The following is a 25541-nucleotide window of genomic DNA, read 5'->3' as shown; positions in this document are numbered from 1 at the left end:
CATTGTGAGGCCAGCCTGTCGGTTACCACGACAACCTTGTAACTATTCATCAAATCTATCCCTAATTAGCAGTGTCTTTTTGTCAGGTTTTATGTTATTCAATTTGTTTAGAAGCAGGGGGCTCAAATTGTTATACAAGGACATGTGGAAACGTTCCATGTCATTTTTCACTTTCAAGAACCTGGACAGTTATAATTTCTTACATAGGCAATGGATCTCATAGTTACATAAGAATATAATACTATGAATGAATTTTTGTCTGGGAGAACTAAAATAAATAAGAAAATCAATGATGAGACTAGGCCATTTAGCTCAAGGGCTCAAGTTTATGCACCACAAAATAATTATTTAGCAAAAACTGTACTTGTTGTAAGATGTGATTTGTTGAAACCATTATGTTAATAGAATATAAGATCATTGTGCAATAAGATGGTGTGGCTTCGTGAATCATTTTATGTATTGATTGATTCATTTGAGTCAGTGATGGACACCCATGTTTGTGTCCTTGAATGTTGGAGTTCCTGAAGCTTCTCATTAACATACTTCTTTGTTTGGAGGATACTTATTGAAAAAAAATTGAATGAAAGATGTTATTTAAAAGTGAAACAGATGTCCCTAAGATATAACATTGAATGAACAACTACAAAAAATCTGATTACATGAGAAGTAAACAGTACAGAACTAAGGAGGAAAACATCTGAAACCTTTTTTAGTTTTGAAAAGTATTATTTGGCATGGCTTTTCCAAAAAACCTAGCTGTGGATTATTGTACAGATTATTTGGTTTCAAAGTTTTACTGCACTCAGTACTCTGAATATAATTTGTTACAAAATGTAGAAGCATATATGGCATATTACCTGTACTGAAAATAGTTTGGCTTAGCAGGTAAATGCTTTTCAATTTCCTTCTTGCGATGCCAAAAAAAGAATGATCCCAGCACCCAGTACTTGAAAAGCTAACATTGGTATGCTCACTGTTACAAGCCTATTACCTGAATTAGAATATAATCACAACATAGCATGTTTTAAATTGGTTTCACGATGACTGTGTTAACCATTCATAATTAGCAGTGCCTGAAGCAAGTGAATTATTGCAAATGATTGTTGTTGAAAGACTGTTGTTGAAAGATCTTTTTTTTTTCATAACCTTGGTTTTGAGACAGAAATAATGTTTGTGGAATTTTAATAAAATGTTATTCTTGCAAACTATGAAAGGATGTAAAATGCAGAATAAAAATAGACAATTAATACATATCCTGTATTTAGTGTAACACACTTACTGAAAGTAGAAGCTCACTTGTAATGTCTAATCCTTGTCTTATTTGTACAGTGTTTCAGCCTGAGACTGGTGTTCAGACTTTGTAATTATGTTAACTAATTTGTTTGCAATTCTCCTCTATTACAGGGTGCAGGCCTGGCGCCCATCACGGGGGCATCAGTGCACCAGTGCCCCCGGATACAGCTTTTACCACTGTTGCCACGGTGAATGGTTTTGCTGGCACACAGTAAACAACTGCTTGACTTGCTGTCTCTCCATTGCCCGAGATCCTGGAAGGTATGAGTGTGGGCAGGATCAAGCGCTACAGCATCGTGTCCTCGGAGGAAGAAGCCTTGCGTCTCACCACCATGCCCGGGGTGAACGGCTTCGGAAACGGAAAGATCCACACCCGCCGGAAGTGCCGCAACCGCTTCGTGAAGAAGAACGGCCAGTGCAACGTCCAGTTCGCCAACATGGATGACAAGTCACAGCGGTACATGGCCGACATCTTCACCACCTGTGTGGATATCCGCTGGCGGTACATGCTCATCATCTTCTGCCTGGTCTTTGTGGTGTCCTGGCTGGCCTTCGGGCTGGCCTTCTGGGTCATTGCGTTGGTCCACGGCGACCTGGACAACCCAGCTGGGGATGAGAACTTCACGCCCTGCGTACTGCAGGTCAATGGATTCATTGCTGCTTTCCTCTTCTCCATCGAGACGCAGACCACCATTGGTTACGGTTTCCGCTGCGTCACAGAGGAATGTCCGGTGGCCGTTTTCCTGGTGGTCTTTCAGTCCATTGTGGGGTGTATAATTGACTCTTTCATGATTGGCGCTATAATGGCAAAAATGGCACGGCCCAAGAAAAGGGCCCAGACGCTGCTGTTTAGCCACAATGCGGTAATCGCCATGAGGGATGGCAAACTCAGCCTTATGTGGCGGGTGGGGAACCTCAGAAAGAGCCATATTGTGGAGGCCCATGTCAGGGCTCAGCTGATCAAGCCTCGGATCACAGAGGAAGGGGAGTACATACCTCTAGACCAAATAGACATTAATGTGGGCTTTGATAAAGGCTTGGACCGAATCTTCCTGGTTTCACCCATCACGATCCTCCATGAGATCGACGAGGAGAGCCCCCTGTTTGGCATCAGCAAACAGGACCTTGAGACGGCTGATTTTGAGATAGTGGTTATACTTGAAGGGATGGTGGAGGCCACTGCCATGACCACGCAGGCACGCAGCTCATACCTGGCCACAGAGATTCTGTGGGGCCACAGGTTTGAGCCTGTCCTCTTTGAGGAGAAGAACCAGTACAAAGTAGACTACTCTCACTTTCACAAAACCTACGAGGTGCCGTCGACTCCTCGGTGCAGTGCCAAGGACATGGTGGAGAACAAGTTTCTGGTTCCCAGCACCAATTCCTTCTGCTACGAGAACGAGCTTGCTTTCATGAGCAGGGATGAGGACGAGGATGAGGACAGCGAAAGGGTCCTGGATGACCTCAGCCCGGACGGCAACAGCCGACACGAATTTGAGAGACTACAGGCTACCATAGGACTGGATCAACGGTCATACCGGAGGGAATCCGAGATATGACCCACCCTGCCCCCTGTCATCAGCTTTTGAATATATTATTTTTTCTCTTTCTTTTCTTGAATAAATGCAGAACAATGCAAGTGCCATAGGAATTCCTAACTACTGTCATAGCAGTGAAAAGTCAAGAGACAACAGCTGGTGGAGATAAAGGGGGGAATCATGAATAAAGGCAGAGGCAAACACATTTTGAAAACATAGGTTTGTGAAAGTCTAGTTGAGAATGTCAGAGAAAAAGAAAATTTCTCTTTCTTTTATGAAAAAACTTGAATTTTTTTTCCACAAGGTAGTTTGAGCCGAGAGCTTTAAATAATACAATACAAAGAATTGTTCAAATATATGAAACAATCTCACATTTAAACTGTAAATAGACTGCTTAGATAAGTTATGTTTCGTGTGGAATATTATTTTCAGAAAGCCTATTAAAACATCTGCTCCTGGGCGCAAATGACCATAGTACTGCCAGAAGAGAGGTGCAATACTGTGCCTGCCCATATTGAAACTCTGGTTATCCACAGTGCAGCTCCTGAGTTCATTTACATATTAAAACTCCCTGGAAGTGCACTACAGCACTGTAAAGCACATGAGCTACTCAAACCTAAAGTACGTGTCATTGAGCATTGTAGAGTTTGTCTCCTAACTGAGGCACCGGATCAACATGCTACAGAGCACAGAGCAAATCGAGAAGGGAGATATGGAAGTGGCCTGGCAACTGTGATCAGATTTATCACGCACTAAATATATCATTTGCACTATAATTTGAGGATAATCAAATTATGTATGTTGCACAGGAATGGGCAACACGTACATTCTTTTTTGCGTTCTTGTTTTTACTTAAGTACCTGAAGTGACAAAAAAGTTATACGGTATTAGTTGTCTAGCACAAACCACTTGATATCCCTTTCTTTACAATGGGTGTGGGGAACAAAATGGGAAAATGCTTGCACACACAGACACATCTATGCTGAACTCATCAAGTTAGAGAAATGATTTTCAAATTACACCATTTATTAGTACATTAAATGTAATGTAGAGATAACCTCCGTTCATGGATGTCTGACTTATAATTAAGCAAATCCTTTCCACTTGAAATTTAAATAACGGTTTGAGGCACAGGGGAGAAATGAGAGATTACTGTTCATTATACTGTTAGGATTTTTATGTCATTCACTTCATAACTTGTATCTATGCACATCAGATATGTTATCAGGAAACAAAGGCTTTGTGTAGAGCTGTAGAACATATTCTTGCACTGCATTATCATTGTTTGAGTTACTCAGCAAGAAGCCAGGTAAATATAGTCTGAAATTAATGTGTTACCTCGAAGCAATGAAATCTGAAGTAATACCAATAATGAGACTCCATTCCCCAGAAACCTACCACTATAATTCCTAATTCCCTCATTTGTAGAGAATTTAGACTGAATGAATACGTTGCAATCTACTGGGGATACTATTAATAAAAATGATGGTTCCATAGCTACTGTCCAAATATGGACAAAAGTATTTCCTGACAGGCAAGAAAAATAACAGGGGGGGGGGGCAGGGGGGATGAACAGCTAAATAGGAGGACACATTTAAGGCCAAAAGTCTCCCCTATGAGCAAATAATGATACAAACATGATAATGATACACATGGATCTGATTCCCCAGGGTGCAGCTGTGTTATAGCGTGCTGGACAATGACCTAACACAGTAAATGCAGGGGACCATGACTTCTCCTGGCTAAAAGCATGGATAAGACAGGACTTCAACAAGAAAGACTGGCTAAAACGAATAAGCAGGGTATTAGAGCTATCTGGAAGGCTACTGAGTAAAATGGGAAATGTAAGTGTTCTTTCTTCAGGATGAGCCATGCTTAAACTCAAGAACACACTCATGTGTTGAGCTTTTGCACCTCTTTCGTTTTAAAAGCTCTCATTTATTTTGTTGCTCCTCTGATATTTTGTGACATAACTAGTTGGCGATATAAAAACCAAAGTTGCAGATTTAAAAACAAGACGTAGAATGCATGTTCTTAGCAATATCCTTGATAGTGTTGTACCATCATTCATTGACTTGCATAACATGTCAGTAATCCTACAGTATGCTTCTGGACAAACCCTCCTCAAGCACATTAATCTTGCAAAAGATGCAAGAGTAGTGAAGAAGTTAATGTCTTTATATAGTTATTTTATATAGCTCAATTTCCTTATATGCGAACCTGCAAATTCCTCATCATTTAAGACCCTCTTAGAATAACAAATGCAGACAATCGTGCTGTATGTACAAGCAAATATCTGAAAGATTTTCTGTCTGATGAGGTTGGCTGTGCTTTTCGTCCCAGTTTTCCATGTTTTCATGCTCATTTTTGAAAAATAACTATAATTATACATTTTAACCTGTTTTGGCTGGGCCACAACAGCAGGGCCAGCCCTACAAACGCAAATGTCTGTGACGGACTGAGTGAGTGACTGAGTGTGTGATGAAGTTACACCATTGGTCGGCCGAGTTATGAAGTCACACCATTGGTCGGCCGGAGTCACGTGTGTTAGGTCCAGCCATATATTAGGTTTTAACCTGGTCTTGTTTATTGACAACACTGATTTGAAAAATTTTTGACTGGGACATGATAATGTGTTTTGGGGTTGTTGGGGGGGTTTTATTAGAGAGGGAACATTTCTCTCATTTTAACTATACCACATTGCTAACTTGCTATTTCATTTCTTTTCAGTAAACATTATACTAGTATTGTGCAAAGAAACATAACTCGGAAATAGTTACAGATGAAACATACATTTGACTTAAGTTTTAAATTTTGATGCCACATCCCCTCTCAAAAGAAATTGCTTTGCAAATTTTCTGTAGACCAAATAAATGGGTTTAACAGGCCGTTATCCAGTCAAGGCATTATCAGTTGCCTTTAGCAATTCATGGTGTATTTATAGTAAAAGTACAGTTACAGACACCAACAGTTGAACCTTATGAGGAATGTCACCACTTCAATCTGCCTGTCAAAATTGATTGTGACATTGTAAATGAGCACAGATATATCTGTCTATGGCATGTTTATACATCAGGGAGCAGTTTTGGATTAATTGTTTCGGTTGCTAAATTTGGAATCAAACATCATCTTTTCATATATCTGGACAGCCATTTCCATTCAAAAACTTGGTCGGTAAAAAGAGTGCTTCCAAAAAATGTGCAATTTAACAAAACCGTAAGCGTTCCAGAGAGTAGTGTCTTTCCACTGGTCATGCTTTCAGGGTCACACACACCATGGGGCCCTCTGAAAGCAGTTCTGCAGCTGCTCTTTGTTTTTATGAAGTGTTCATAAATAAAAAAGACAAATTTTTAAAAAGGAAAAGGAGATACCCACCATGAGAATATTGTTGTTTTCTCTTGCGGGCCTATCTATTTGACTATTGAGACCCAGTGGCCCTGCACTTGGCCTTTTGAGAGACATTGATTGGTGAGGCAGCAGCACACACATGGGATGTTTTCATTGGGCATTACAATAGAGATTAAGAAACACTGAGACCAGCAGCAGAGGGCTATCATGGCTACAGTGGTAGTTCAGTAACAGCCACCCGCATGCGAGATCATCACTCAGCTTTTACAGTGTTTCCCTCTCTTTCTGGAAAAGTATGTTTGAAAAGCAATAAATCGAGAGGAGGTCCGGACAGACTGAGCAATAAGTACTACAATCCACATTTCTCAATGACCACAGAAGAAGAGCTCAGATTCATTTCATCTGGCTTGAGCCATCATTACTGTTGTGTATACGCATATGTACATATGTACATCTACCATGGCCCGAAGTATATCAATTGCAGTTCAGACAGATCATATTGGATGCTCTGAGGATATTCTAATCCAGCACATTTACTTTGTGACATGGACTCGCTGTACACAACTATGGGCACACAGATGCTGAGGATTTAACGTAATAAATATTTAAATATTAAAAAATCTTTGGTGGGGATTGGGAGGTGAAGGGGTTGATGACCTGTATCAGGAGAACCAGTCTCTTCGTAGACACTGTAGTGACTGACCCAATGCTTTTATTGACCTTTCCGCATTCTGTATTTTGGACAAAGACAAATGCTTCTCACCTTGATATTTGATATACCTTCATAGACTGCTTCCTAACAAAATGTAATCCCCCTGAAAATATGGCAGTTTTTTTTCTCTAAAAATTTCATTTGATATATCTTACCATTTGTGACAAATCACTCATTCCTTTTAGTCTCTTTTTTGGTTCGTGACAACCTATATCAGGTCAATATCTGCTGAAATGTGCTCTAAATAAGCTCCATGGACAGTATTGAAGTATGGCATCTCTTGGCAATGGACCATTTTGAGTATCTAAATGTTATGTTTCCCAGTGTGGTTGGAGATCTCATGGTTACATATAGTTCAACCTGGCATATGAAGACAAAGTACCTGTGCAATAGTGTATGTCACGGGAGAATTAAATTAATGTGATTAATTCATCCTGTTTAAACTCAAAAGGCTTCCCTTGAGAATGAGCTCTCTGGCAGGGCTTTTCTTTACCGTCACCCTTTCAAATAATGACTTGTTATGTAAAGACAGTAAGGACAACGTGTTGCAATGGAAAAATTATCTAGAAAAAAATCTGTTGCATGACAAAGCAGGTTCAAGGTGGATTCCACCCGAATGATATTCCCCTACATTCATGAGCACTCGTTGTGGGAAAGTTGGATGTTTGAAGAAAATGAAGGATAAAAGACACATTTTCAAGGTGAAAGGAGCTTTTGTCCAGGTCCGAATCTTTATGCTTTGCATTGCCTTCTGGGAAGGCTCCGGTGACCTATTGTGTGAAACCTTTGTTCCTACCATAGGATGTGACACCTCTGGGATGTTAGTGGATCATCTCACTAGAGGTAACCATGGTAATGCATCATCAGCTTCTATGCTGTATCATGGGATTACAAATTTCATTATGCTCTTGAGTTTATCTTTTAATGTGAAATTATTTATCAGTTCTAATGTTAAACAACCTGATCCCACTATTTAACAGGAAATGTGCAAAATGTGCAGATGCACTAAAAGTACATAAACGGACAAAACATGTAGATACCTGCACCATATTTACACAAAACAACACATCTATTTTTATACCAAGTTGTTTTTTGTCAATATTTAATTATTTGTTTGGGATAATATAATAAAATATCCCGAAATGATTCATAAATACAGTTTTCTGCAAAGATTAGACTTTAACTTCTAATATAGAATCAGTACAAAAAAACAAATTAAGTATTAAGTTATGATTTTCATCTGACTTATTAGTAGTTTTATTTTGTTTCAGCACAGAAGCTTATGATAAAACTGGTATTTCTCTTAAAGGGATGATTGGATGACCTTTGACCTCTGTAGAAGTCTTCCTCTAAACCCAGATTATAAACAGAAAAAATATGCTGGGTTTTCTGTTTTGTTTTTTTGTTTTATTTTAATGGATGATGGAAATTTTAATTAAATTATTCAATTAAAATTTAATGATCAAACAAAACCGTTTCAACATCTTTTTATTGTCTAAGGCCTGGTCATGTTAATTCATATGAAATATGAAGGAAAGGTTTGCTGACCACACTGTTTACAAAAAAGTCAAGACTTGCTTTTGTAGTAATGTTGTCCTCATTTTGTAGAAATTATTGTCATCATACTATAAATGGGAATACTTTTGCAACTGATGTCAAAACAAACAAGTTCACACTCTGCAATTAAAACGCTCATTATTAAGTATTATTAAGCAGGAAACTAAAGGTAAAATAAAGCAAATTGGTTAGAGAGAAACTAACTAACCTCTACCTTCAAGTAACATTATAGCACCTGTTTGTGAATAAACATTTATTTTACTACAAAGTAACCAAAGTAAAGGGAGTATGGCAAGACAGATACTGTGTGTGCCTTGATATGCAGATGATTGGGGATACATTAATTTAGAATGTCATTTATACAATAATAATTATTGTATACTGCGTCAGAATTGTTCAAACTCTTTCAGCTTGGAATTGAAGAGTTCAAAGTGACAAGATACAGTTTACTTATGAAATCTGCAGGCATAAAGATATAGCATGTTGGAGAATTACAAAGAGAAATACATTGAGAATAGTGGGGACCAACAAATCCATAAGTGACAAGTGAGAGAGAGAGAGAGAGAAAGAGAGAGAGATGTGTGTTACCCAATGGCTTTGGTTTATCACACACATGAACCTTACCCGGCTCAAGTGGACCTGTCTCAGTCAATCCCTGCACACACATCTCAACAAGACCACCACTTATCGACTTCAAAAAAACCACTTGCTCCTGCCAAGAATGTGCTCCAGCCTCCTGGGACAGGACTGCAGCTCTGTTTCCCACTGGCCACTGCTCCTCACTAGTGCCAGCCTAGTCTGTCTACAGCACGCATACATCATTAGGTTATAGTTCAGTTCTTCTTTTCCTAACTTTAGAGTCTGTATCGGTCATATCTGTAGACTCCACAGGCACATTGGACTGGGCCAAAATCCAAACTGCATGAAACTATTTAATGTGCACATAAACATTTACATATATTAATAATGTGCATATTCCTTATAACTGACATTTATGTAATAATGTGTACATTCCTCAAAACCACAGTTATGTTAATAGGTCTTCTGGGCATGGCTAATTGAGTTTTTCTTTATAGCACAAGTTATGCTTGACTTTCACATAATGGACTGAATATTTAAAAAGATTGCATTGACCAAAATATTGATTTGCGTTGTTGCATTACAGAAGACAAATATGCAACAAAGCAACTGCAAGCACTGCTTTAAAAAAATTTAAATAAACATAAACCTTTTCACCAGTAGTGCTCTGATTTTACCCATAGGGGTTCATTTTAAATACATGATACATGATGAATCCATGAAAAATTTGTCAGAGCTGTTTCATCCACTTATTGTAAAATGTTGTAATCGTTTGAACTGCAGTGTTTCAAGCAATAACGATAATAATAATAATAATAATAATAAAACCGCAATGCCTGGATATGTAAATATGTACATGCTTGTGTGTTTAAGGCTCAGACAATTCATATGAGATCATCAAATGGATACATGTGAGCAGGTCACTCCACCGCCTGCTGATCGAAGTCCTTCCTCCTTGGACAATGCAAAGGCCACTGCTGCATCACCCAACCAACACTCTTTACTGGCTGCATCAGGAGTCCACTACAGGCCGTGGGGCACATCCACACACCGCAGTCTAGTCTCTCAGCAGGATGAGTCATCCAGGTGCCTGGAGTGGGCAGCTGTTCTCTCTGTAACTGAACCTCAGTCCACAAGGACAGAACTATGAACATTTTACTTTTTTGCAATACACACTACCATGAGTTAAAATGACTGACAATAATGTTGCATAAGAATTGAAAAAAAAAACATTCACACTTTTGATAGAATACACAATGACTTAGCAGCCAATTATTTAGCTTGACGTGATGACAACAATATAACAGACTAATAATACAAAGACACGCAACTAGCCTGGTATGCTGCTGTACACAGATTGGAATCTAAATAAATAAATAATGTCTGCCAAATATAGAGTGACAAGCTACAGTATTAGTGCGACTACATGATTCATATTCTTGCACCTGGGAAATGTAAAGGTCACTCTTGTGTAAGACATGCATGGTCTTACGACGTACTGTAACAAGAGGGCAAGCAATTTATTTCCAATAACAGCTTAACAAAAGGAATCAAATCACTGCGTTACGTAAGCGGAGAGTAGACTGCGTACTTCGAGCTTTATTTCAGGACTACTTCACACATATGGGCAAAGCTGATGCACTCGCTATGGGGGATTATGAGGAATGCAATCAGTCACGACGTCATCCCAGTTCTCCTGCAGCAGCCAGCGCTGTCTGCTACCTGCGAGCGCGTCCCAGATGGGCATGGGTCTCAGCCGATCAGCGGCCACAGCGCGCAACACGAGACATTACCGCAGACTTAGAGCCGTTAATTCCTCCAGAGTATGGTCATGCCCCGCAGCCGTGCGCAACAGGCACCGTCACGTCTGTCGCGCTGAAGGGATCATGCCAGGGTCCGGAGCATGCGATTTTCCAGATAATCTGACCGGCTGAGGCCAAGGGCAGGGTTTATTTCATCTTGGACACATCACCAGAGCACTGCCGGGGGGCTGTCATGCACTGTTACGAAATCCATGCAGCTGAATCTGACGTGATGGGATTATTGAGTGCAAAGAAAAGCAGAGCTGCGTCTGAAATCTGAATGTCACGGGGAAGAGGTGTTGCAGCAGCTGCCGTGAGGGACAATTAAGGACAGACTGCAACTTGCCCTTTTAACCTACTGCTACTCCTGGGTACACAGTGGGGAACTATTACACCAGAACAGATTAATGTAATGATGATATATGTTTACCTGTTATTTTAAAATCCTGACTGATAAGAATGTCAGGTCTGCAGGACTGCAAATACAAAACAATGAAATGGCATAACTTGCATATTTTCAATAAACTACAGGATAGAGGCAGGAAAGGACAAAATGATGTGTAATGAATAAATTTATTATTCTGAAATCATGTGTTTGGGTTGTTTTAAAACACATTATAATATGTTACTAGCAAACTCATGCTCTCCCTAAATAATTATAGAGTACAGAGAGCAAGTGACGCTCATTAACATGTGACTAGGCCCACAACAATACAGTAACAATCACATTAACTGGCAGCTTCCTTTTATGCTAAAGACACATGTATGCCGCAAACAGTTTTGTGCTAGAAAGTAGCTATAACTGGTGGCATCTAGAGGTGCATTCTGTCTGCTCGTTAAAAGTGTAAACTATTTGTTGGCAATCACAGGAGAGGGTCAGCTAGCTAGCTAATGAATGGACAAAATACAGGAACTAATCAGCACAATGGTTTTAAAAGTAAACTTGCATAGCATACCTAATATTAACCAGATTGTCATTTGCTGTTTGTAATACGTTAGCTATTCCAGGCTTGCTAGCATGAAATTTTATGTTATGTTACAGCGGTTCCTGCGATGTAGGTTCTATTTATACTTTTATAGATAGCATTTTACATTATACCCATTTATACAGCTGGATATGTACTGAAGCAATTCAGGTTAAGTACCTTGCTCAAGGGTACAACACCAGTGTCCTACCCAGGAATCGAATCTATGACCTTTTGGTTACAAGCCCAGTTCCTTACCCACTGTGCTACACTGCCTTGCTATGTAGCTGTACTACCACACCAAACAAAAAGTTGTCAGTTCAATTTGCTGTGTTCCATTCATGATTCAGAACTTTGGTTAAGAAATGAAGAAAATAGAAAATTTTAAAGAAGGAAAATGTATAGAAATGAAGTTGTATATAGTGCTATTCGATAACTTGACGAAGATTGGCACACTTAGTTCCAAAACTGCATGAAGAAATAGAGCTTTTGTTGGTGTTGCTATTGTTGCTAGGAAAGTACAACAATGACAACAACCACAACAATAAGGGTCGTGTCAGATATCAATAGTCTTGGCTTATTGTACATGCAGTATAAGCCTCATAGAACCATGAGGCAGTTCATTGGACATGGTTTATGCTACATAAAACTTAACCTTGAGAGAACTTAACAAAAATGGACCATGAATACCCCCAGTGAGCATGAAATCAGATCTGGGTCTATTCAGCATTGTGTCTCAATAGTGAAGTCTCTAATTAGCCAGCGGAGTCTCTGGGCCTACCTGACAGCAACAAGGTAACAAGCCCCATCTCTCAGCAGGCATGAAGTGAATACTCAAATGAAAGGGCCCCTTTACAAACTTTGTGCCCAGCGAGCCAGGATTTTCGGACCTACACAAATGTGTCACTTCTGAATGCTTAAAAAGCAAATGTTGTGTGTGTTCAGTATACCACAGTATACTGGCAGTGTACCACATGAGAGAGTGTTAAAATGGTGACACTGTTCCAAGCACTTGGACGATGTTTTATATATGGCACCGGTAGTGATATCAGTGTCATCTTCCCAGAGCAACTGTCATGGGCCTTTACCCCCCCAGTGCTGAGATGAAGGTGTGAATGGGTTGGATAAGGCGAATAATTGAAAATAAATGGTGGTTTGCTGAGAAGTGACAGGGTGGAATATCTCCCACACGCCACAGGAACCTGAATCTGATATACCTTTCCTGCTGCTTTCACAGATAGAGAGCTGCCAAGGAGTTCTGCCAACAGCAGTTAAATAACAGCATCCTGTCCAACATAAAGATCTAGGTGTTCCTCTCAGGTATGGCCTCTTGCCACAGAGTGACTACTCACCTCCACATACTGGAAGGTTGCATTCACGGACGAAAGCTGAATGTTTTAAAGACCGTAATCTTTAATTTAGATAAAGGAAATATGGGGGCCCAGTATATGAGTGTACAGGATGAATACATTAAGATGATCATCTTAATCAAACATGACCTTGAGCTGCAGTATTTATTTGTGAAATTCACAGATATCAGATGTCTATGTAGATGATAATTTTTAGGCTCAAAAAATGTGGCCATTAAAATACACCAGTGACGCATGTTAACTTATACTCAGACAGGACATGTGCTGCATTTGAATGAGGTACTTGAAGAGAGAGTGAATAAATAGCGAATCACGATATCTGGATGGCTCTTTCATCAGAGGAACGCACAAGGCTCTGCCTCGACCACCAGCTGTCTCTGCTGTTCTCGTCCCGTTTGTTCAGAGGAGCTCACCAGGCAGTCCATCTGAAAGCCTGGTGGACTCGGGCCTGGCTGTGATAATGAGCTTCAGGCACAGATTTTATCCTCACCTGTGGATTCCGTCTGATCTAATCTGAGCCGCCACTGAAAAATCTGACAGCTCCGATTTAGAGGCAACAGCGCCAGTTCTCTGCGCTTCATGAGAATGATTTTCACTCATTTCATAACAGGTGGTCAGTGCAAGTGGAAAGCAACACGAGCTTGAAACGGCAGAATATTCAACTGGCACAAATAAGGCCAACAGTAAAAACGAAGACCCCCCACAAAAAAAGATGAAAGCCCGGCCGAGCCTTTGACATCTGCGTTTTCTCTCTTTGCTTTGCCTGCCCGGAAAGGTCACATAGCTGCGGTTCAATAATAGTTTATTACTACTGGAGCAGGACTCCGGGCCGCCTGTGCTACTGAAACGCTCCACTTTCCTCTGACACCAGCATTCCCTGCAAATAAAACCTATTAATTAGCATACTGAGGCAGTCAGCACGTAACAAGCAGGACAGAGCAAAATAGCTTGCAGCTGTGTGACTCTTTAAATAACAGAGCCAGGAGGGAGACTGAGGCGCAGACTCTGCCATCGAGCCAGGAGGCTGACTCCATCAGCAGACTGACCCACTGGGTTAAAGCACTAAGCAACCCACATCAAAGCCCCGGGCAAGGCATTCATTTGTATGCACTTAATTAGATATGTACATAACTGTTCAGATGTCACAGAAGTTCCGCTGTAAATGTAAATGAGAGTAATGTCTGATACTGCCCGTTATAAATGATCTTTTTATGCATGCACTGGAAAGGAAACTCTCAAACATACAGAAAAAAACAAAGGCATTGAAAACATTCAATGCCTTTGATTTTTTTTCTTGTATTATTATAACAAAGACATGGAGAGGTGGGCATTAAAATGGCTTGCCAACTTTCTCTTGAAGTCTAATGCGAGTGTACAAACAAGCAGAGGCACTTCATAAATTAAGACCCTTGGCAAACTAAAATATGTGAGGTTTTGTTGCCATGGCCACATCATGTGGACTTTTAGGCAAAGACAGAATCCTTTAAAAGCAGCAAACAAAATTCTGAGGAATCAATCATGTACTAAAAGGCACAGTATGTTTGTTTGTTTTAGAACACTTTTGCTTATATTTGGTTCAATTTCCTTCACATCCTGACAAATATCAATAAATGAAAAGCTCTAAGGAAAAAAAAATATCTCTGACTGCCCTTGGCTCTGAAATCAGCTACTCCTTTTTTATTATGTATCTTTTGCTCTGCTTGTGTTTCCCATTATAATACCTAATGGCCACGATTTCGATGTTTTGTTGTGATTCCTAAATAAGGGAAAAATAATATGTATGTATGTATGTATGAGAGAGAGAGAGAGAGAGAGAGAGAGAGAGGGAGATATACTGTACATAGTTAATATGAGGGGTAGTTATATAGGAGGGGTAGTTAAATTGACTGAAATCAACCTTCATTTTTTTTAAACCACAGGTAGCCTAATACCATTGGCCTGTAGTGTAAGTAAAATAGGCACTAGAAGTTACAAGAAATATGCCAAAGAGAAGGAGTTGGGCTTAGATGTGTGGAGCCAAATAAAAATATTGCAGCAAAGTTATTCCCAGTGAGAAATTTCTTAAGATTTCCAGATGCAGTGTTCAGTATACACTCAGAAGGGTCCAGTTGATGGGCAGTAATGTTAACAGTAATGTTTTGCAATTGTGAGATGAGCATTGATGTTTCTCTTAATAGTGGTTTCCACCTTGCTACTCTCCCATGAATTCCATTTTTGCCCAATCTCTGTCTTTTTGTGGAGTCATGAACACTGAACTTAGTTGAGGCTAGAGAGGCCTGCAGTTCTTTAGATGCTCTTCTGAGATCTTTTGTGACTGCCTGGATGAGTTGTTGCTGCGCCCCTGGAGACATTTTGGCTTTGTAACCCTTTTTAGACTGCTATATTTCAACAACATCTAGTATTTCCTTTTATCATGATAGTGTGCTTGTAGAAACTTTGTAGTGAATGCTTCACTCTGATGGTAAGGTTCAATATAAGTGTTCAGATTCAACAGGGCTGGCTGCAAACAAGCCTGGCTGTGTTCAATCAGCTGAATCTAAATATCAATTAAATTAGGTTAATTGGTTGATTGAATAACTAGGGAGGAAATACTTCTTCACATGGGTTATATGGGTGTTTCATAACCTTTTTCATTAAATAAATGAAATAATAATTTAAAAATGTGTTTTGTGTGTACTCTGGTTTCCTTTGTCTAATATTACATTTTATGACAAATCTGAAACCAGTCAGCGTGACAAATACGCAATAATTGAGGAAATCAGGAAGGGGCAAATCATTTTCAAGGAAGTCCAAATAACTCCAACTATAATAAAAATCACCTACTCCAAATTTCACCACCAGGCTATAACACTTTGATTAGAGTACATGTGTACAGATGCAGTGAGGACATGATCTATGAGGTTTTCTCTGTATTGTCTCATGTTATTCTTTCATCTCCTTAAATGGATTGTTTGCTTTCTGGAGTTTTAAATATTATTTCAGTTTTAGTATGTTTTTATTGGCCCAAAGGTTTTTGCATATGAGATCTTTCAGTCTTTATCCGTTGCAACTCCTCATCTATAAATTCATACTTGAAGAAACTGTGTTCATAAACATAGCTGAAATCCTTCTGTTTCATAGTTCAACATAATCGTAGCTTTAACTTCAAGTTTAAAGTAGCTTGGCTATTGTCAGGCATGCAAGAACAAGTGACGCAGTAGCTATCCTTTGGCCAGGCCAGGTGCATCCAAATCATGCCCCCCTAGTCCTTCACATTGGGAGTGAAGAGCTCGCATCACTTGAATGTATGAGAATGAATTGAGAAGGAAAGGCGTACCATTACAAAATAAAAGTGCCTTTTTTATGCAGCCACCCACGCAGCCCTACCTCATCCCTGGACAGTGGAATGACCTTCCCCAATCAGTCAAGGAGGCAGATTCATTGGCCATTTTATGCAAGTCGAAACCCCCCTTTTCAGACTACTCTGCTGTCTTGCTTTTTAATAAAACACTAACCCTTTTCTCCCTTTATTTCACAGGTCTTGAGGCATGTACCTTGAGGGTGGCTTTTATATGTAACTTTGCATTTCTCTTGCGCTAGTCATGTTTTTTCACCATAGAGCCATCAAAGAGGTTATGGTGACAATAAGAGGAAAAGACACACCGTTTAAAAGAGAAAACCGGGTTTTTTGTCCAAGTCAGTGTTTTGACACTTGTTAAGCTCTCCTTCCCTAAAGGTCCAGATTGCTGCTTTGTTAACATGCTGTGTAAACTTCTATCAAACCACCACTTCTGCCAAATATTTACACTCATGTTTATCCTGTAATTATTTAAAAGGGATTAAGAGGCTCAAATGCCTGTAAGGAATTTGGTTCCCTACCAAAATATAAATGCCTAATATTTACTTTGACACCTTACTTCTATTTCCACAAATCCAGATTTTCTCATACATTAAGAAAATATATTGATGCTAAATGAGTGCCATTAATAATTATGTTTGACATTTCAATACACTGTATTTTCCTATCTATGTATAGTCTGTATGGATAAAAAGTCCATTAGGTTTACTGTGTGGAAATGAACAGTTATGCCTATTGTTACATAAGAAAAACTCACTTGGGTAGGAGGGTCAAAAAGCAGGGGGTCACCGCGCCCCGAGGGGTTCAGTCCTAACTGCTGCACAGTTGCATCTTTCAGGGTCACATGTTTGTGAAGAGGCGGGGAAGGGCAAAGAACATGTTTATTAATTGGTTCTATTCTGGTTCTCCTTCCCTTTGGCCATATGTTGCTTTATAGTTTTTCGTATTCAGAAGTTCTGTGTCTTCTAAGGAAGTGTTAAGAGGGGGAAAAAAAGGCGATACACGTCTTAGCTGAGCCAACTTTTCTTTAGAAGCATAGACTCTTTCTTTTTCCCCAGGGAAGGGCTTCGCTACTGCTTTGATGGAGTGAATCACCTTTTCCAGATCCTTCCCCCTTCCTCTCCATTTCTTTGTAGCACTTGTGGAAGAGGAACCATGGGCTTTCTTAAGTCCCTTCCAAGCCAATGAGTTCTGGGGACCGGTAAGCTCTGACTCAGTGACAAGGAATCCTGTCTACAAACTTAATGAACAAGTACCAAGATGGGAGGGTGTAGACTACTATCGCCATGATTCTGCACCGATTACAGAAGACCTGCTAAATTACATAGTGAATCACAGCATGTTTCCAGAATTGAAAAAGTTTTGCCAGGTCAGTACAATGCAAGCACATAAGTATAAACACTGATATTACTGTGTACTGCATAACAATAGGAATTATTCTTTAGCACATATTTTATGATGTGGTTTACCTTTATTCAGTGAAAAGCACTTCCAATAGATGAGCTAATTTAGACTTTAAAAAATGATCCAACCATCTCTTTGTGAGCCAAATTTGTTGCAAAGCACAACAAATTAGCCATAGATTTTAGGCATAAGATATTTTGGGAACTAATAAATAAACACAGACATACAAATGGTGAAAAGGAAATACCATAATGACCATAATTAATTAAAGACAAGTTAATGAAGTTCAGCGACAGTTTTCACATGGTCACATCAGGGCAGTAGGAACTGGCGGAAAGTGGGAGTGAAGTACGTGCTGTGAACTTTTCTAGCCCTTGCTAACAGGTAAACTTAGTAAACTACCTTTATCCTCTTTCTGTGTACTACTTTATGCTTAATGTAATTAAATGGCACCTGTACACAGTATATCTGAAGAATTCACCCCTTCCTCACCAACTACTGTACACAGCTGCTACTCTGGGCCCTGGTGCTCTCACACCTGGACTATCGTGATTATCTTCTCACTACTCAGTCTGCTTATACTGCTAAGCATCTGCTGCTAATACAGAATGCTGCATGACAAATATTCTTAAGCATGCTCATGTTACAGCCTTCCTCATGTAATTTCACTGGCTACTTGTTACAGGTCACAGTAAATTTAAAAACATTGGTACTAGCCAACAGGGCAGCGAACAGAACAGCTCCAGCGTATCTCCACTCAATGTTCAAACCCAACTCCTTGGTTAGATCCCTCCATTCCTCTTGTGACTGTATCTTTGTTTTCCACCCATGCCCATGTACATATACCTTATTACCAGCACCCTTATTACAAGCAATTCAAGTTGTCAAATAAAAAAAAAACATTCCATCCCATAACAGTCTGTTTAAAATAATCAAAATCATTTTCTCACACACACATTTACACATTAATGACATTAACGGCTAATTACAGTCATGAGCTATGGCATCAGCAAGCAGTGATATATTTCTATTATGATATATCATTCTGTCTATTGTTGTAATCACCACGCTCACCAATTGGATTAGACCCCACTACACACATCCACCCCCGATGAAAAAAAAAAAAAAATCATTATTCTTGAATGGGATCTAACTTTCCTTTCAAATCTGAATCATAAATTGTCCAGAATATTACTATTTTGATACTACATAATAAAAATTTGCAATTTATAATTTTTTTTCAAGCAAATGATAATACAGTTCTTACAAAATTACAATAATCAATATACATGTATTTTTAAAAAATTATAAATTCAAGAAAAAGTTTTTTGAATGAATGAATCCTTGAAAGACCCATTTCATGGCACTAGTGTGTTTGAGGAAACATGCAGCTCACTAGTACTCTCCAGGTCAGCGGCAAATGCATTTAGATGTCTCAACAAGATAGTGTTTAAGCACGCTAATTGCTTTTCATTAGCATAATGACCTAACATTTATAACAGCTAAGCACCAAATTTAATTGAGAAAACATAAAAGACACAATGGGAACAAAAGCCCTAACGATGGCCCTGGTGTCTCAACAGAGACCCGGGTAAACTGATCCAAAGCTCCCCTCCTACCCCACATCACAAAGATGAAAAGGGAAGCTTGAAGCGTGAAGCGGTCATATTGTTTCCCAGGAAGCTTGTGTTTCAAACCTGGAAACCCGAGAATGCTTTTTCCCCAACAGGTGGCTTTCAGAGTTGTGACACTTGTACTGAGCTGTTTTCATTGCTTGGGTCAAGACCTGCCCTTGTCAGGTGTAAAGGTAATTCGTTGCCAGAGTAAGAGGTTTGACTTCGTCATTGGTGTTCCCAGTTGAGTTGATTCTATACATAATTTACCCAACAAATGAAAACATATTTGAGACTGCATGAAATTTCTATATTTCTATATACATATGGTTTACAGGAATAAAATGGAACTGTAGTAATTTTGACTCATTTTAGGTCCACTTTATTCAGCTGAACATACGTAAGTTAAAACATACAGTGAGCTCCATAACGTTTGAGACGTTTTTCTTGATTTGGCTCTGTACTCCACAATTTTAGATTTGTAAACAAACGATTCATATGTGGCAAAGTTGTACATTCTCAGCTTTTATTTGAGGATATTTTATACACTTTGATTTTAACATTTAGAAATCACAGCACTTTTTGTCATTAGTCTCACCATTTCAGGGAGCCATAATGATCAGAACATAATACTATAGAAATGAAAGTAGTCATATTTAGTACTTTGTTGCAGATTTGATACAAGTGAATCTTGGTCTCACCTGTCAACAAGACTCTTTTCCAAAACTCTGCTGCTCTTTTAGGTACTTCTTAGAAAACTGTAACCTGGTCATTATGTTTTTGGGATTTGCAGTGTAGCCTCTGTAGTTCTGTTAGTGCAGCCTTCTGCGGATAGTAGCCACTTACACATTCATACCTGCCTCCTGTAGAGTGTTTCTGATGGACTGGTGTTTGGGGGGGGTTTCTTCATTATGGTGAGAATCAACTGTAGAGGTCTTCCGTAGCCAACCGGGCCCTTTGCCATTACTGAGCTCACCAGTGTTCTCTTTCTTCTTAATGATGCTCAAAACAGTTGATTTTGCTGAGCCTAAGGTTTGGCCTATGTCTCTGTTTTTTCTTATTTATCAGCCTCTTAATGGCTTACTTGACTTTCATTTGCACAAGTCTTGTCCCCAAGTTGACAAATGCCAATAACAGACTCCAAAGGAAATGGAAAGCCTAGAATCAAGATTAGATACTGAAAGGTCTCTTATACTGTACATGCACTAAGGAAGCAAGTGAATACACCTAACTAATCAGAAACATTTCTCTCATTTATTATTATTAAGTTTATAATGCATTGAAATTGGGGACTGTGTATAAAAAGTGCTGTAATTTCTAGCTAGTGAAACCAAAATGTATTAAAATACAAAAAAAATTTAATAAAAGCTGAAAATATGCAGTTTAATCACATGTGCATTGTTTGATTACAAATATGGAGGACAGAGCCTAATCAAGAAAAAATGACTTTATCCCAAACATATCGAGCTCACTATATTATACACTCACCGGCCACTTCATTAGGTACACCTGTTCAACTGCAAACTGCACCCGTTAATGCAAATATCTAATCAGCCAATCACATGGCAGCAACTCAATGCATTTAGGCATGTAGACATGATCACAATCTGCTGAAGTTCAAACCAAGCATCAGAATGGGGAAGAAAGGTGATTTAAGTGACTTTTAACGTGGCATGGTTGTTGGTGCCAGACGGGCTAGTTTGAGTATTTCAGAAACTGCTGATCTACTGGGATTTTCACGCACAACCATTTCTCGGGGTTACAGAGAATGGCCCGAAAAAGAGAAAATATCCAGTGAGCGGCAATTCTCTGGGCGAAAATGCTTTGTTGATAGCAGAGGTCAGAGGAGAATGACCAGACTGGAGCTGATAGAAAGGCAACAGTAACTCAAATAACCACTTGTTACAACCGAGGTATTCAGAAGAGCATTTCTGAACGCAAACCACGTCAAACCTTGAAGCAGATGGGCTACAGTAGCAGAAGACCACACCTGGTGCCACTCTTATCACCTAATGAAGTGGCCGGTGAGTGTATATTATACACTGTATATGAAACACTTCCAGATCAGTCAATAAAACATGAATACATTACATTACATTACATTATAGGCATTTAGCAGACGCTCTTATCCACAGTGACATACAACAAGTGCATCAGTTCAAGGTGCAGAAGTGCAGAAAAACACACTGGAGTGAAATAAAGATCGTAGTGCCAGAAGTGACCACATAGATCAGGACCTGTTCAGCAAATAAACAAAACAATCCTGCCAAGTACAAAACTAGCACTGAAATCACATTTGTCTAATCAGAATCAAACAAAACAATCCTGCCAAATACAATACTAACGAGATCGCATTAGCCCAACCAGGTACATTGAGCTAAACTAGAGGCTAGGGAGGGGTGGGGAGAGGTGCAGCCTGAAGAGATGAGTCTGTAGTCTGTGCTTGAAGGTAGTCAGATTCTCTGCTGTTCTGACCGCCACGGGAAGGTCATTCCACCAGCGAGGGGCTAGGACAGACAGCAGACGCGAACGGGAAGTACAGACACGAAGAGGGGGAGGTGCCAAGCGTCCAGAGGTGGCAGAACGGAGAGGTCTGGCTGGTGTGTAGGGTCTGATGATCCTCTGGATGCATCCTGGTGCTGACCCCTTAGCTGCCTGGTATGCAAGCATTAAAGTCTTAAATTTGATGCGAGCCATAACAGGCAGCCAGTGGAGGTCAGTGAGCAGGGGGGTGACATGGGATTGTCTGGGGAGGTTGTAGACCAGACGAGCTGCAGCATTCTGGATGAGCTGCAGGGGTCTGATGGCGGATGCTGGCAGACCAGCCAGCAGCGAATTGCAGTAGTCCAGGCTGGACAGGACCATCGCTTGAACCAGGAGCTGGGTTGCGTAGGTGGTGAGGAAGAGATGGATTCTCCGGATGTTGTACAGGAAGAACCTGCACATTCGACTCACCGCCGCAATGTTCTGGGAGAGGGACCGTCTGTTGTCCATCACCACTCTGAGGTTTTTGGCAGTGGGTGATGATGACACCACGGTGTCCCCTAGGGAAATAGAAAAGTCAAGGAGGTTAGAGGATGGAGCAGGAATGAAGATCATCTCTGTCTTACCTGGGTTCAGCTTAAGATGGTGGTTATCCATCCAGCTCTGGATGTCCCTCAGCCAAGCAGAGAAGCGAGCGGAGACCTGTGTCAGAGGGGGGGAAGGAGAGAAAGAGTTGGGTGTCATCGGCATAACAATGATAAGACAAACCATAGGCAGAGATTACAGGACCAAGAGATTGGGTGTACAGGGAGAACAGGAGCGGACCAAGGACTGAGCCCTGGGGAACTCCTGTGGCAAGGGGGCCGAGGTGCCGATACTGCACCGGCCCAGGCGACTTGGAAGGAGCGACCGGAGAGGTAGGACTCGATCCAGTCTGGTGCTGTGCCACAGATCCCCATAGCTGCCAGGGAGGACAGGAGGATGGGGTGGTCGACTGTGTCAAAGGCAGCAGAAAGGTCTAGGAGGATCAAAAGCTGTTTACTAATATTTTATGTGTCATGGATTTGTGCTGTGCCATGCTACTGTACACATACCTGCTCTTGTGTTTCTGCAACTCTGTAAATACTTCCAAATGCAAGGGTGTAATTCATTATTATTATTATTATTATTTTATTTTATTTTTTAAATGAATGCTTAAAAATCCCAGTGCTTATCTTCATATTAGAGTTTTTGATGCTACAGATCCTATTTTCAAATGCATAGGGAATTATTTCTGCTGGTTGCACCAATCACAGTCTTTTTCCTTTATTGTAACTATACAGTTCAGGGACAAGACATCAAATAAGGAATCATCCATGGTTAAAATGGCCTATTCTCCCTGATGAATAAATAAAAAACAAGTGCATAAATAAATAAATACCATTGAATTCTGCTGGAGAAATTGTTCGATTGGAAATGGGCCCAGGATTAGAAACACAGTGACGTCTCTTGCTCTCCTTCCCACATGGAATCTGAAGGGGACCGGCCATCTGATTCTGCCTTCTTTGAAAGGCATTTTCAGCACATGCATTTAGAGTGCAACTCACCCTCAAAGCCTAGTCCGACAGCTTTTCCCTATGGGGCTTAATACTTTTTCTTCATATAAATGCCTGAGGCCAAATATTTACTAAACAACTTTGCCTGTGGTTGTTTTGTATATTTCCACATTTCCACAGAGATTAACATTACTCCCTCTGGATTTCATTTTGAAACTGTCTTTTTGAAACATTTCACAGATCCCGTCATTTGGAAAAGGTATAAAATTCTCCCTCGGAAGATGTACCTTCACTGGAACTGTAGGATGAATGTATATTCTGTGGTGTAGAAATAAAAAATAAAAATGTCAAACCAGTTGTACATCTCACTTTTAAAAAAATAAACAAATCGCAGCTCTTTACTTATTACAGCTATAAATATAATTTTGTGAACAAATGATACAAATGGAAACAAAACATCAAGTTTTTTCTTCTTGATTCCCTTTTCAATCTCAAGGTACAAACATTATTTTAAAATCAAAGCATCTCATTACAGTGTGTATCCAAAATGAAAACTAACCCTAAGGAGAATGCTGTCACCCCTCCGAGAGGAGGCTGCTCACATACTGTAGCTGTCATTTGGGGGCTGTGAGCACACACTCGCACATGTGCACAGTTATCCCCGTTTAAAGAAACCCCGGCGCCTGAGCTTTGCAAACTGCGCTGCTCTGTGAGCCCATGCATGTTAATTAGGCCCCCTTCAAAACTCCCCTCTCAGTGGATATTAATAACACTGTAATGATGGTCAGTGATGCTGAAGCAGCTATATAAAGCTCCGTCGTGTTTTACAGTCCTTTGACTTGCTCTCTCATGAGAAAATCTATTAGTTATGGCATGGCACCATGGTGATTTTTCTTACAATGGAGAGACTTTTCTTTGTTGAACTTGATCTCTATAGGCCATGTATGCATCCATACCTGGCAATATCAAATCTTGATAAGCAACCACAAATGACAACACAGACCTAAAATGTACCTAGGGTTTCCTCCAATAGTTAATTCATAAACAATACCTATTATCATACCACAGCTTTGTTGGATGCTTAATACTGATCAGACAAGGAGTTTCACAATTATATTCTTCAACACTCAACATAGCCAAGTAGTCCAGTCAGAACGCGCTCTTGTGTTCGGCATTAATGTCTCTAGTAGAGGTAAATTCCTTCAGACTTCGATGGACTAAACAGAAGATAATCACAGCTGTGCTAATATACATTATAATGGCACAAACAGACAAGTGCAGGTTAGCTACCGGAACAATCCCTGAATGACATCATACTGAGACTCGCCAACATCCCTCTTCTCAAGCAGTAACCTGTTCAGTGAATACTAACCTCTCATCCACAGAACTCCTGCCTAATTCATGGCAACAGCACACCATGTGGACCAAATTAACACCTCTGAAAGACCTGTAGGGACAGACAGGTGGAGACTAAATTTATCTCTCACCTGCTAATTGGACACAAACTACAGGCCTGAGTTTTGAGTGATCTCATTTCTTTAAGAGGAGCAGTAGATTTGATCCTCACTTGCTCCAGGTAATCCACACAATCTTTTGGACAGTGACACATATTTCTGTTGTTTTGACTCTCACACTCTCCAACACATATATTAAGGAAAAATATATATAAAGTTAAAGTTCAGGCTGTCAGTATTAATTTGAGGGTATTTACATCCAGATTGAGTGATCAATGTAAGGATTACAGTCCTTTTTATAAAACAGCAAAAAATTATATCACAGGAGAACAAAGTCCAAACATCAATACCTAACATTTTTTACATACGCAACACAATGCAAACAAATGCAGCAATGCATAAAATAACAGGGAATATGAAAGGCAACATGCAGCTAAAGAAAACAGCTAAAACACGCAAACAGCAAATGTTACTACCACAACAGTGTACATAACCAAACACCAACAACTGCAGCAACAGGAGAATGGTACCCAGTGCTCAGAGGGGTGGT

The 25541-nt window shown here is 39.9% G+C and overlaps 1 protein-coding gene across 2 annotated transcripts in view; it reads left to right on the top strand.

The window, feature by feature from the left end:
• Window positions 1-8350, top strand: part of kcnj12a (potassium inwardly rectifying channel subfamily J member 12a) — a 32145-nt gene extending 23795 nt beyond the window's left edge. For both annotated transcript variants that reach the window (XM_064322248.1, XM_064322249.1), the window contains exon 2: window positions 1405-8350. In XM_064322248.1, the coding sequence (XP_064178318.1) occupies window positions 1557-2852 (1296 nt within the window). In that variant the 5' untranslated portion in view covers window positions 1405-1556 and the 3' untranslated portion in view covers window positions 2853-8350. The remainder of the gene's footprint in view (window positions 1-1404) is intronic.
• The last annotated feature ends 17191 nt before the right edge of the window (window positions 8351-25541 follow it).

Source organism: Anguilla rostrata, chromosome 2 (genome assembly GCF_018555375.3).
Source record: "Anguilla rostrata isolate EN2019 chromosome 2, ASM1855537v3, whole genome shotgun sequence".
Taxonomy (NCBI): Eukaryota; Metazoa; Chordata; class Actinopteri; order Anguilliformes; family Anguillidae; genus Anguilla; species Anguilla rostrata.
Note: the sequence above shows the minus strand (reverse complement) of the source record. Positions and strands in the feature narration are given on the sequence as shown.